Source organism: Adiantum capillus-veneris, chromosome 2, assembly GCF_014529385.1.
Source record: "Adiantum capillus-veneris isolate H3 chromosome 2, ASM1452938v2, whole genome shotgun sequence".
In the NCBI taxonomy this organism is placed as follows: Eukaryota; Viridiplantae; Streptophyta; class Polypodiopsida; order Polypodiales; family Pteridaceae; genus Adiantum; species Adiantum capillus-veneris.
In genome coordinates this window covers 149,152,579-149,167,066 of record NC_140932.1, presented here as the reverse complement: position 1 = coordinate 149,167,066, position 14,488 = coordinate 149,152,579, and the positions used below count along the sequence as shown (strand labels likewise).

At 42.3% G+C, this 14,488-nt stretch overlaps 1 protein-coding gene across 1 annotated transcript; it reads left to right on the top strand.

Annotated features, from left to right (window-relative positions):
* The first annotated feature begins 434 nt into the window (after positions 1 to 434).
* LOC147463838 (uncharacterized) lies at positions 435 to 5,318 on the top strand. Its single transcript, XM_086491493.1, has 6 exons — positions 435 to 581; positions 812 to 854; positions 968 to 2,207; positions 2,791 to 2,927; positions 3,373 to 4,238; positions 4,725 to 5,318. Exons 1-5 carry the CDS (start codon positions 465 to 467, stop codon positions 4,230 to 4,232), a joined length of 2,397 nt encoding a protein of 798 aa, XP_086347619.1. The 5' UTR covers positions 435 to 464; the 3' UTR covers positions 4,233 to 4,238; positions 4,725 to 5,318.
* The last annotated feature ends 9,170 nt before the right edge of the window (positions 5,319 to 14,488 follow it).

Sequence of the window (14,488 nt, the reverse complement as noted above, 5' to 3'; positions counted from 1 at the left end):
GAATTTTGGAACATTTGAAGGGTATTTTGGGAATTTACGACAAAATATTGGGGGTATTGTGAGAGTTTTTAAAATTTGAGGGGTATTTTGTGAATTTCCACAAATTTGAGGGGTATTTTGGTAATTTCCCCTAAAAATTATTTTCAAAGTTATGCCTTGGATTTGTAATAATTTTCTCCTCTGCGTGGGAACATCTGCTCTGCTGGAGGCGTTAGCTGTTCGGACATTGTGCTCGTGTCGGTCTGGACCGACTGTTGTCTGCTCCTTTGGAAGAGCGTCCACCTCCGTGGTAGCACGTGGGCCCTTTAAATGCAGAGGTGTGTGCTGAAGTGGAGTCCAACGGGGCAGCCATTTTTTGTTAGATCCAGGCTTCCAGCTCGATAAATACGGTTGCGTGCTGCGTGATGCGTCTTTGGATCCCCGGAGCTCCGTTCTACTGTAACTTGTAATTGATTTGAGAGTTGATGAGAGAGAGAAGCCTCAAGCTTCAAGCTTGTGTGAGAGAGAGCGCAGACGGCAAGAGAGAGAGAGAGGCGCTCCGAAGAAGCTGGCTCCTGGTCATTTTGTGGGTCGTCACTCCTGTAAGTGATTTGAGAGTTGATGAGAGAGAGAAGCCTCAAGCCTGTGCTTGTGTGAGAGAGAGCGCAGACGGAAAGAGAGAGAGAGAGAGGCGCTCCGAAGAAGGCTCCTGGTCATTTTGTGGGTCGTCACCCGTCAGTGAGCGGTAGAGAGAGAGAGAGAGAGAGAGAGAGAGAGAGAGAGAGAGGGTACCTATAGCTAATTGACTCTTGTTGGTCTGTGGGTGTGATAGAGAGGAAGTGCGTGTGGCTCTGTTTTACTCTGCGCTGGTCTGGGTATGTGCGAGATCCTAGCTCCTCTTTCGCCTCACTTACTCCTCTGCCCCCCCCCTACTCTCTCTGTTCCCGGTGCCCTGCTCCCATGGACAACTTGCGCTTGGAGCACCCAGGCCCCTTCTCTACGCATGCACAAACAGGTGCCCACCATCTCCTCTCCTTTACCCCCCCTTCTATTGAATTTTCCTCTCAGCTTAACAAGACCAACATCAATAGTACGCATCCACACTCCAGCCCCTTTTCTTCTTCATGGGCCTCCTTGTGGACAGAGCCTCAGTACTTGCAGAACCCCAATGCTCTCTTGAAACATGGAATGCAGAGCCCCGACCACTCTGGTCGCGCTTGGGATGCTGCCACTGACTCCATTTTGCAGCAAAAACATGCGCATTCGGCCACTGACATGTTAACAGATTTCTCACATGCGGGCGCTGGTGCTTCCATGGAGGCTTTGAGAGGAGAAATTGCGAGTTTGCAGCTCAAGCATGGAGGTACTGTTCTTGCTCCGGAATTGGGACACCTTGCTGCTCCCACGGGAAAACCTCATCTTTCTGGGAATGCCCATTGCGCAAATGATTTCCGCAAGGATAACACCCATCTCTCAGGCCTTCTTGTCGCAGTGGATAAGGGAAATACATCACCTGTTTCTGTGGCTTCTGGGCCACAGCCTCACGTGTCCTTTGCGCCCGCCCCCAAGATAGATGCTTCTGTAGGGCAACATCAAAGTTTTGTGAGCTTCTCTTGGCATGACAGGGATGATTCTGAGAGGGCCTCCTTTAAAGGCAAGGATAGTACCTCCATTGTGAAGACAGAGGTGATGGGGGAGAGCTCCATAGGGAGCTTCAAAGGAGGACAGACCAGTTGTGAAGAGAAAGGGGTGGTGGTAAAGAAAGAACAAAATGGGGGGGTAACCATTGCCAGTCTGGAGAATGGAAGTATTGGATTGAAGCTGGGAAAGAGGACTTACTATGGAGATGTGGGTGGGGAGGATGTTGCTAGGAGGGTCAATACCAGCAGCACTTGCAACGGAAGTGATAAAAATGGTAGCAGCAAGAACAGCAGCAGTTTAAGCTGTGCCACAACCACCACCACTGCTGCCAACATGACCGCCAACACCACCAACACCACCACTACCACCACCATTAAGAACAACAGTGGTGGATGCATTTCAAATAAGAAGCAAAAGGGCTCTTCCGCATCCACTGTTGTTCCCATGTGCCAAGCTGAAGGTTGCACCACAGATCTGACAGGTGCCAAGGACTATCATCGCAGGCACAAAGTTTGCGAGTGGCACTCTAAAGCCAGCAAAGCCAAAGTCAATAACCTTGAGCAGCGCTTTTGCCAGCAGTGCAGCAGGTATGGTAGTGTTCATCATTTTCCAGATCTGGTTTTTGTGCCATGCAGATGGACTTGTTTGTGTTTCATCAGTCATCTTCTGTTTAATGTATTTTCAAAGACTCTCATCCTGCGGAATTAGTATGACTGATCTTTGAGGAAAAATCAAGTACTATAGCCACACATACTTGGCATCATGAACAATACTCATTCATAGACTGAGGATGCAACATAATGTGTCCACATTCTCCATTTTGATGTGGGCAAGTCTATCTGATGGGATGAATTAGTATACAAGGCTGTAGCTTGTAATGGACACGAGCCTTACTCTTTTATATCTAATCTCATGCAAGTTCATCGTCAAAGCTTACTTACTTTTGCGATTTTTGTGAGGGACAATGGACCTGACTAATTGCACTTTTGATGTGGAGAAATTATCAACATGCTCTCTTTACTTCTGGAAGAAATTACTTGCTTGATTGTTGCAACTTCATGTCCGACAATTTGGTCTACTGGAAATTGGGCCTTTTTTATATCACATTTGCTCAATGCATGAAGTTTGTCTATGACGAACCTTCCTTTTGATTTTCCTTTGTTTCTGCAGGTTTCATGTCCTGTCTGCGTTTGATGAGGGCAAACGGAGCTGCAGGAGAAGGCTTGCTGGACATAATGAGCGTCGTAGAAAGCCACCTCCTGAGCCCATGCCCTTTCTGTCTCCAGGGGGCTTTGCATATTTTGCAGGTGACTAATCTTGTGAAGGAGATTGAAATGATTGGGTTGTGGTAAGAGCATGATTTTGGAAGAAACTTGGAATGGAGCCCATTTTGTACAGGAGAACATGGTCTGAATGATTGTCTTTGTTATAGCACAAAGATGTCGGGATGAGGGTGGATTAGTGACAGTAGCATTCATGGTGTGTGTGATCACATTGTAGTAGCAAAAAATTGTTAGGGTTTTGGTGGATTAGTGAGAGTTGTGTGTTTGCACACGCATACATTGGATTATTTGTGGGCTTTGTCCTATGCATCAACAAAAGTTTTGTCGCATTGCCAGGTGTTTGGCCACTAGGAATTTGGTGTGGTGTTGTATTATTCTTGATGACACTGCCATTTCGGCAAGTGTCACGCGGTAGGTGAATTTTGCAATGTTTGTAGCTTTTTTTGAAATGATAAACACGTGCCTGCAGATGGCAGATTGAATGCTGCTCTACATGATCACCCCTACTTCCTGCAGCACAGGCGGGGCTCACTGGTACCTTCTAATTCCATCGACAATACTGTCCTTGCATGCCAGCTAGGCCTAGCTGGGTTTCCTCAACAGGAAACTATGGGCAATTATCATGCACTGGAGCTCCATCATTTTATGCAAGGCCTTCCTCCTGGAGGAGGGTCAGGTGTTGGCATATTGGATGGAGGAGGTGCCCTCATGCTGGCAAATGGCAATGCCTTGGCCTTGTCCAACACTTCATCTTTGCCGGCGCCGCCGCCTTCATCCTCACCAGTAGGCCTTCTTCCTCATGTTTCTTCTGAGATGGCAATCTCCGGGCGTGCTCTCTCTCTTCTGTCATCTTCTTTGGGTTCTCCAGAGACCATGTCAATTTCACTTGGTATGACATCCCCTTCCATAGATCAGTTTCTTTCGGATACGCATGGACTGGCATCGTCGACGCGTCAACAGGTGGCTCCTAATTCCACCTCTTGTTTCAGCTCTGGAATTGGAATGTCATCTGCTCTCCATGGGCTTCCACAGAGCCATAATCACGCCCTCAACAGCTTGACAAGCTCCAGCAGCGGGTGCTCTACAGAGATTGAACAAGGGGAGCCTGCTATGTCGAACTTTGAAGGTCGCTCGTTGTTCTTGATGCATTCAGAGAGCAGTTTCCAAAATTTGCAAGATGGTGGAAACTCTCATCATCATGGGCGACCCATGTTGGATCTCATGCAGATCTCACCCACAGAATCCCATCATCATCAACAACCGCAGGCAGACCTATCATATGCGGATTTGCAGGGGCTATCCATATTCAACAGACAAAACATGATTTGAGAGCAGGTATGCCATTTGGATGTTTGTTGCTTTCTAGGAGAATCAATTTGAGAGAGATTTTGGACTAGAGGTTGGCATAGAGAAAACCTTAAGTTGACTTGAGCAATTTCAAGAAAAAGTGTGGGATTGATTAGCAATTTAAGTAAGCAGTTTGGGTGCAGGGGAGAGGGGGATATGTTCGAGTCCAAGACCGAGACCGACTATTGACACCTTAATCTAGGCAAAAATTGTAGTGGGGATGTTTTAGTACAAAGCAGAGTCTCTGTGTGGCTTCTGTTGTGGTGCTGGTGGCCGGCATGATGCATTTACCTTATGGGTGAATTTGGGATTTTTCTATGAGCTGGTGAAGGTATACATCAATCTAAGGGAGAGTTCTTTGCACTCGTTTGCCGTTATCAAGCGAAAGCATTTTAGAGTCTGCTTGGCTATGCTATATTCTGTGGACATGCTTTTCTCACTCTTTCAATCACTGTTTTATGGACATGCAAACAGGAAGCAAATAGGCTGGAAGTAGAGTGGATGTTTTTGTGAGCTTCCCAAGTCCAGACAAGCTCAATCTTGACATGCCCGGCTGCTCCCATCAGGTCCAAATGATGTTAGTTTTTGTTGTCTTTCCCGGCATGTCCAACTGATCTTCATATTCTATTTGTGTAAACTCTTTCCCATTTTTCCAAATTCCATGAGAAGAATTACCTCTTTAGCATACAGGGAATCCTCTGTGGCTTGCATCTATCTCCCGACCTGTCCAAATCCCCGAATGTCCAAACCCGGAGATTAAAATTTTCCTCCTGCATGTCCAAATTCCCGTGAAGTCCAAGAGTTCTGTTATCTCAAGTGCTTGTTAGATCCACCTTGGTATGTATCGATGTCGCTTTTGTAAAGCAGGCAGTTGAGTGCAAGGCATTGGGTTGTATCCTAAGGATGCCGTTCGGTTGTGCAAAAAAATTGTTCTTTGGTTGCAGGGCAAGCAGTCAAATTGTAGCTTGCTAAGCAAATGAAATGATTATTTTTTTTGGTCGAGCTGCTGTGAGCAGTATGCTTCAGCTCATATGAAGAGCGTGTATTTATTAGCAAGCATGTTAAGATTGTGTGTTGGTCGAGCTGCCGCAAGCAGTATGTTTCAGCTTACTCTCTAATTTTTCCTTCTCCTTGTACACAGACGGACATACTCAGTGTCTCACCCACAAAGTCATGTTTTGAATGTCTCGAGGTTATTTGTGAAGTGCTACATTGATTGCTCATCATGTTGCCGCTATTTGTGCCATTGGGTATTGCTCAATGCTACTAATTAGTACTACCTCTATGGGGCAGGCACTCCACACCCAATTGCAGGGCCCTCTAAAGGCAAAGGGCCCTCTGATGGTGAGGAGCGCTCTCTAAGCAACAGACTCTCTCTCTCTCTCTCTCTCTCTCTCTCCAAGTACACACACAAGTAAATGCAAACCCCGGTACAACATTGTTAGTCTTTGCGCTTCTTTTTAGGCTGCTGCTGAGAATCGAACTCGGGCCTTTGTGTACCTGTGATCGCACTAGTAGAGACCTGGGGTTCAATTTAGCACGTATTCCGACGCTGCGTCAGAAGAAGTCAGAGTTTTTCCTCAAGAAAAGCAAGCTCGAGGAGAACGGACTCTGGAGTCTTGACCTTTTCTGGAACATTTGTCCTTATAACCCCCTCACTTATCTCGCTCCTTTCGTGCCCTGGAATATAATTTTCTACTTTACGTTGCTAGCACTCTTCCCAATTCTCGTGTCCCCTGAAGTACTTTCTAGCAACGTCCCCAAAAAATTGGGGTTTAGTGTACTTCACCGGCTAAAATTGCAAATTTCCCTTCAAATTCCTTGAAAAATTGAAGTGTAACTACGGTTCAAATTTTGACGCATAACCGGCAGAGTGTCACGGGTGCCCTTATTTTCCTTGCTTAGGAGAAGTGTTTGTGGGTGCCCTTCGTCCATGGAACACATGTATGGGCCTTGTACATGAAATTTGTTGCATTGCTAAGGCCCGGTTCAGATGAGGCGATGGAAATGCTTCTCACAGAGGCGTCTAATAAGCTGGGTGGCAGAAGCTGATTTGTTGCAGCAGTTATCATCTTCCTCCGGCCTGCGGGTTTTCTTTGGACAAGTTTCCATGCTAATTCTAAGGCATATACCAAATATGACTGGGGCTCCCCTCTGTGAGGGTGCTGCCTATGGGAGAATTCACTTTTGGTTCAAGCACTCAATAGCAGATAATAGCCATTAAAATAAAAAAAAAGGAGACTATTCCAAGCTTTTGCAATTGTACTAAAACTGAGATGAAATATTAACTTGCACTTTTGATTCATACTATGCTTGAAAAATATCACTAAGATTGGCTATATTTTAGATTACGTGCACATAAATGTACCTTTCAACTCAGTTTAAATGTAGATTCTAATTATTTTGTTTCAGACTTGCATGTATTACTATTTGTAGAATGTTTATTGGAATAAAAAATGCAAGCACACCCTCCCTCAAATCTTAAGAAGGGTTCATAATCAATAAGGTTGATAGAAAGTTTCAACAAGGTGGCATGTTGAAGGAGCATTGAGCTCTCCAGCTCTTCCCTCGAGTTTTGTCCTTTGCCCTCGCCATGCAGCTTGCAAGATTTGAGCTCCCGGCTTGTGGGTTGATGACCACTCTCTTAGTTGGTTGTCTCAGATCGTGTATCTTCTAAAAAATGGATGATAGTAGCAACTAAAGTTATTGAGATGAGACGACCTCCACTTCGAGTTGCATGTGTTCTCTTTGCCAGTGGGGATTATGCAAGGCTTGAGAATAGATAGGTGGGCATTATAGAAAGTGTGAAGGCCATTTTTTCCCTTGTTAGAAATGTTACAAAGAGAAAATGTTTTTTATTGAAAAATTATAGGCAATAACTTCCACCTTTTTACCATTTACATAGGATGTCCCTTTTCAAGGCTACTTTCAAATCTTTAGGGAACGGGTTCCTTTTCCAAAAATTCTCCCTCTCAAATCACCAGTTTTCTTTTTTGGCCCAAAATTTTGAATTTTTCAGCTTTGTCAGGCATCTTCCTTTCACCATATCCAACCCCATCATGTCTTCCTCCAATCAAAGCTTTGATTTTGGTATTGTAGCAATGAATCTTGTTAGGAGAGGTATCTATCATCACCTTGTTGACTTGGAAGATGAATTTTCCTCTACGAAAAGAAATAGGAGTTTTGAAACTCCTTTTCACATTCAATCAATGAAATCAAAGGGAAAGAAGCACATTGGGTTATGGACATATGGTAGATTGTATCCCACATACGCCATCACCAAAGCACCCTTTCCCATTCTTCAATTGTACTAGATTGATGAGGCTTGTAGGAGATGGTATTGAAGGATTATTAGGTTATACACAAAAACCTTGCAGTAGAGAGGGACATTCTTAAGATGGAAAACCATTTCCTACAACAATTTGAGGATTCTCTAAACCACCAGTTTAAAGAAAGGGAGGAGAAGATAAAGAACCCGCAATCATCACTAATATAGCTAGGGGAAAAAAGAAAGGGCTTGGGACTAGATAAAGACAAAGAAAGATGAAGAATATTGAGAGTCTCAAGTGAGGAGGTGGAGAAAGTAGTGCTATAGTTGGTATCTTTAGATTTTTCAAGATGGTATTGTTGGAATTAGGGTGGCAAAGAAACACATACAGCTTGGAGAAGACAAAGGAAGCTCAAGGCACACAATAGAGAGTGTGTTACTTAGTGTGCAATGGAAAGATAGATAACCCTAGAGTGATGTGCGTATATACAATGCATGGGGAAAAAACCTCCTAAAGAGAAAAGAAATGCCCGGCGGTCCTAGTGTGTTCACACACATCACTACCACGTGTATATGGTAACAAATCCCCCCTGGAGTGATGTGGTGAACGAGAGCTGGCACATGAGTAATGGAAAGTGCCATGCCCTGAGGACATGATCAGTCCACAAAGGGAAGTAAGCCCAAAACTTTGCGGAAAGCTTCGAGCTTCTCACGAGACAATGCCTTTGTGAAAAGATCTGCAAGGTTGTCTTGTGTTGGCACATAAGCCAATTTGATCTCTCCTGCTGAGAGTCTCTCCCTGACATATTGGTAATGCACCTCAATGTGCTTTGTGCGAGCATGAAAAATTGGGTTCCTCGCAACTGCCAATGGGCTCTGACTGTCAGTGTAGATAGTGTTGGCAGTGTCCTGTCCAACACCCCAATCAGCCATAAGGCTCTGACCCATACAAACTCAACCGTAGTTGTGAAGACTGCCTTGTACTCAGCCTCACAACTAGAAGTGGTCATAGTAGGTTGCTTCTTGCTTAACCTTGATATACAAGAACTGCCAAGCATGAAACAAAAACCACTTGTGGACACTCGCGTGTCAAAACAACCAACCCAATCTAAGTCCGAAAAAGCATGAAAGTCTGGCGGTAATGATTCCCACTTGGGATAAAACAAGCCAAGATGTAAAGTGCCACTAAGGTAGCGGAAAATCCTCTTGATAGCCTGCCAATGCTTAGACCCTGGGCTATGCATAAATCTGTTGACCTGTGAGACTGCAAACTGAATATCCAGCCTTGTGTTGCATACATAAATGAGGCATCGAACAACAGTTTGGTAAACAGTGACATCAGCAGGATCACTAGCGTCATGACGACTCAATTTCAAACCTGTTTCCATGGGAGTGGGAATAGGTTTGCAATCCTCAAGTCCAAACTTACATAGCAATGTCTCTATGTAACTTTTCTGACACAAGTTACACAATGTCTCAACTACAAGCGGGTTGCAGTAGCACCACCTCCTCACCATCTTATCTCATGTGCTTGTGCACTTATCTCCCCCGCTTGCCATGCATCCCCGACCACTGCAGTAGCACCGCCATTTAATGCACTCTATATCGAGTCCATATCCGACATGGAAGCTCATCAATCCCACATGCCATGCAGCCCGACGCTTGTCAGCTCTCAAAAGAAAAACCTTATTTTTTTCCTGAATATGGTGGTTAAAAAAACATCAATTCAGCCACCGTTCCTGCACTGTCTAGGCAACCATTGCTGATAGACTTCAATGTACACCACATTTGGTTTACATATCGACCAAAGCTTTGCTTACCACAACATGTTTTGGCAAAAGCTTCTGCCTAGCCATCTCCTCAATACTCTTCAAAAGTACACGCATTAAAGCATTTGAAAAAAAAAACTTTCCTTTGGATCCGCAATCAAGGCATTCCAAGTGATTACATCAAGCCATCAAACATTGCTTCCATGTGGGTAGCACATTTGGCATTTTAATCCACTATATTCCATTGCCAAGCACATCCATGTTTCATTTTTGATGAATCAATGCACTCGAAGTGATGAAATTTTGGATAAGAATCCCATCAATAACTTCATATGCTTTCTTGTTGCACCACATTAGGCATAACTTTTAATTGCGGCCATGCCAAGCACAATCTTATTTTGAACAAAGAATTGCTAAACACAATCTTTTAACATATCCTAGTGTCAGTGCATTGTAAGAGATGACATTCTAGATAGGAAGCCCTTCAAGATTTTTATTTGCATTCAAAGTACCTCATGCTTAGCTTAGCTATAGACCAAAGCAGTTCCATTCTCCATACTTGGCCCACATATCGGCCAAGGGAGTGCCAAGGACTACAATTTTTCCCTACTCTTCAAAAAGACCTGGTTTGCATCTTTTATCCATATTTCCCATCATGGAAGCGGAGCGACACGACGGCGTAGAAAGTGTACCCTTCTTCAAATTGAAGCACATTTGCTTGAATCTTCTCCACATCAATAGGAGATTGTCCGTGTTATGCGATTTTTTGTGTTAATGGATGGCCCATGTGCACGCTAAAATTGTGTAAGAAGTGTACCCTTTTTCAAATTGAAGCAGATTTTCTTGAATCTCCTCCATAGCAAGGGTGTCTTCCTTACACAATTTTAGCATTAATGGATGGCCCTCCATGCATGCTAGAATCACATAGGTAGTGACCCTTCAGGAAATGAGTTTAGATTTGAGTGAATGTCCGACAATATAAGAGTGTCCTCCTTATGCGATTTTAGCATTCATAGATGGCCCTCCATGCATACTAAAATTTTGTAAGGAGTAAACCCTTCACCTAATAGGGTTAGAACCTTTTTGAATATGATGGAAACCCAAAGGAAAGCCAAAAATTTACAAGCACAATGTATAAAGACATATTTAGGAATTTTGGAAATTATTCAGGTCCCATTTCTTTTAACACTATTGAAAAACTTAGTATTTTTGTGTAGCTTGAGCTATCATCTATTGATGGTTACACTCTATGTCCCATATATCCCTTAACACATATCTATAGGGACATATGTATTTAAATACATAGTTAAATGCATCGACTACAGTGACATCAAAAGCATGAGGGAAGCATGATACTAAACTCAATTTGCATTATACAACATTCTTCATGTGAAAAAAGTTCTTTGAATCAGTAGCTCAAATTTGAGACATTACGTTAAGGAATCGGCTATATCAACACTGAAAAGAATTTAAAATAATCAAAAACAAATTTTAGAATTGAAGGGACCTCAAAATAGTGTCGTGTTTAGAAACACCAAGATGAAAAATAAAATCCAATTTACATATTTACATGGATCCAAGTATTTTACAACTCATCCTTGGAAAAGATACTATTTCAAGAGGCTCAATGACTATAAATACATCCTTAAACATTGCGTTTTCTCATGTATTGCTCCAATAAGTACAAGGTTTCTCTATCACAAGCTGCTTTATTTACCAATGTATTGCAAGTATACTCTCGTTTGTCCCTTGCATAGATCCAACCAAGTAACCATGCAGTGATTGTTCTCTCCAAAAAACTTTCAAGCTCTTCTATTGATTGATTCCACATTTTTGGAAAAATCAAGTAGGTTCCAGGCATATTCCACATTACACTGTAAAGGGCTTCATTAAGGTATTATTTCCATCCAAATCATGAAAATTTCTCCATGCTACATCCAAGTTCTTGTGGTATACAAATCGATATTAAGATCTATCTTTTGGTATGCTGCCTGTCCTGCTATGATATTAAATTTTTGATGGTGTTGTGGAAAGCATAACTCAAGAATACGACGAGTCCTTTGCAATCTATTAGTGCTCCAAATCCACACCTCAAACCATTGCATGAAAAAATCAAGGAAAGTGAATACATCTTTGCGAATAAAATGCCAGACATTTGTACTCTCTTCAACAAGATGCATATGTTTTCCCCAATCTGGACATACATCGCCATGTTGCATTTCAATGGTCTTAAGTAAAACACCATTGAGTTCAAGGATCAGACCTCTTCTTTGTTTCTGTATAGTATGTGAGAGTGGTGGAATCAATTTCTTTCTAGGCCTATGAGTCCTCAATGACATGTGCCACCTCAATAGTAAATGCTTTGTACATTTGAAATCAAAATTATATGCTTCAAAATTTCATGTTCAAAACAAAAGGCATGATGGTCAATGGAAGAGAAATTATTTGAATTAACACATTGTGCACCAACAACATTTATTTCATCCATGATATATATAGACTTAAACCTTGAGAAGAAAAAAATTTCGATACAAAAGAAAATATTTTTCTTCAATACAGAAGACATCTTGTACAAAGAGCTCCAACCACAAAGATAAAAGAGAGACTTCTTTTGCAAGGTTAAATAACATCTAATTGATGATATAGAGAAGTACACATATTTGGTTCATGTTCAAATAATTGAACCCAACACATTGTTTTGGTCGAAATACTAAAACCCAGGCAATGCTATTTTGCCGATCAAGATGGAATCGGCTTGCCATGGGTCGCATGATGAAGATGTGTCACCCTCAAATTCATGCTAAAATCTCGTTCCATCATGCGTTATCTCACAACCATAAAAGGATACCTTGAACATCATTCTTGTCCAAGGTAGAACTTTGCAAAAATCCATGAATGTATTTCTTCCTAGTCTTCTTGAACCTTCTCTCATCCAACATATTCCCAACAGGAATATGTAAAATCACTTCACCAGATGATTGTGATCCACCTTTCATGTTCCTTGTGAACAATCTTGTTGAACTAGGGACCTGAGGTGAACACAAACAAAACTATAGCACTAGTTTCTCCAAGTAAAGAAAGAAATCTCAAGATACTTGTTTCCATATACATGTGGTAGTGATGTGTGTGAACACACTAGGACCACCGGGGCATTTTTTCCCTCTTTAGGAGGTCTTTTCCCTCGTGCATTGTATATACGCCCATCAATCTAGGGCTATCTATCTTTTTATTGCACACTAACACACTCTCTATTGTGTGCCTTGAGCTTCCTTTGTCTTCTCCAAGCTGTGTGTTTCTTTGCAACCCTAATTCCATGTTTCTTTGCAACCCTAATTCCAACAATTCGTATTAGAGCAGGTTGCGTCCTTTCGAGCTTAGTCGCTAGTAGCTCCAGCACACGCCTGCTCACTTTCTTCGATTTCTGTGAGCTTTGGCAAGTGTTCGCAGGTCAACAAAAATTTCAGGTTATCTCGTAGAGCTCAATCTGCTCAAATTTTTGATTCGGGCTCATTTCGGCCTCCGTTTCCACTACATCCAGATCTGCGCATGCAATTTCATCATTTTGTGTAGAATTTCTGTCAATGCCAAACACTGCATAATAGGTCCCATACAGCCCATTGCGGGTTGTGCTATACAGTACGTGTTGGTCTCACTTAGTTTCTCCTCATTTCGGGCAGTTTTCACATCAGCTACAAGCATTTTTCATGGCTGACAACAACACGGATGTGTTGAAGATGTTTGTAATGACTACTTCCTACAGAGATATCAAATCTACATGCCATAGGTTCTGTGAATTTGAGAGTCTCCTATGATGCTACCGCAAGCCAAAAGCCCATTAGACGTTCTCGAAACTTCATGAAACTCAAGGGAAGTCCTACACACATTGGAAGGCCGCTATCCCTAAGGTCTTTGACCACAAATCCTAACCTAATACCCTCCGTACAGAAAACGTGTAGGTCGGATTTTACAGGTCACTGTTTCTAAAATCTAACATGCCTAATGTGTAGCTCTACTCGCTCTAATCGCGTGGATATGCTAAAATGCAAAAACGCGTTTACTCATCGAAACCCCAAAAGTAGCTCGCAGGTGAATCTGCCAAAACACAGACGAACGCGCGTGATGTAAGCATCAACGCATAGCTCTCCTCGTGGGCAACACGCCACTGCTCTCCGTTTGCGATTCCAACAACTGTAGCTCTTATAGGACACACACACTCTCTCTCACTCTCTCGCAGTCTCCCAGTCGACACAGAAGATAAGATTATTAGAAGTTGCCTTACAAACCTTTAGGTTTTGGTTTATATACTAAGCCTTAGAAAACCTAATGTCCGACCAAAATGACCTGATTTGTCCATAGGCTTCTATAGAGCTTAATTACAACACCGTGAACTGGCTTTGCTCATCCAACAAGCATCTGCGGCCAAAATACAACTGCCGACTTAAAATATGAAGTTCCCGTAAACATTACAAAAGTGGCCGTAATGGCTCAAAATGATAATAACGGGATATTCTGTAAGGTTTCCAGTTTCTGAAACCTTAAAGGTTGTATAAAGCTTAATCAAACTGATATGATTATTAAAAAAGCAATGTAGAATTGTCCGACCATGGCAAATATTGGTATTTTTGGAATCTTAAGCACAACAAACTCCGGGCTAGAATTTTTCAGAATTGAATTCCGATAAAAATCGGCATAGTTATGACCCCTGGAAGTTTACACTGTGAATTGAGTAAAATAGGTAAAATTGAAGGGTTGAAGTAATCAATTAAGCATAGACTATATTAAAGGCCTCCTAGATATTTACCAATTAAGCAAAAACAGGTCAAAATATAGCAGAATTGATATTTTAAAAGCTGGCAGGTAATGGGAGGGTCATCACTAACCTGCCAGGGACTCATTTAACAGCAGGGGGTTTTTTGACCTGTAGGGGACTGCTTGAACTGCAAGCAACTGCTTTTTTCAGTCGGAGAGAGCTTATGAGTGCCAGAAAACTATAAATAGGACCCCTAGCTTCACATTTTACACAGACTCGGAGCCTTGACACACTCTCTCATCTAGAGAGACCGCTATGCAAAAATCATTAGAGATTAATCTCTAATTGATTAACCTAAACGGTAATTAGTATAATCTTTCTTAATTAGCAAGGTTAGATTAAGCTATTTTGTTAATAAATCAAAGATTAGGCCTTTGTATACTCATAAACC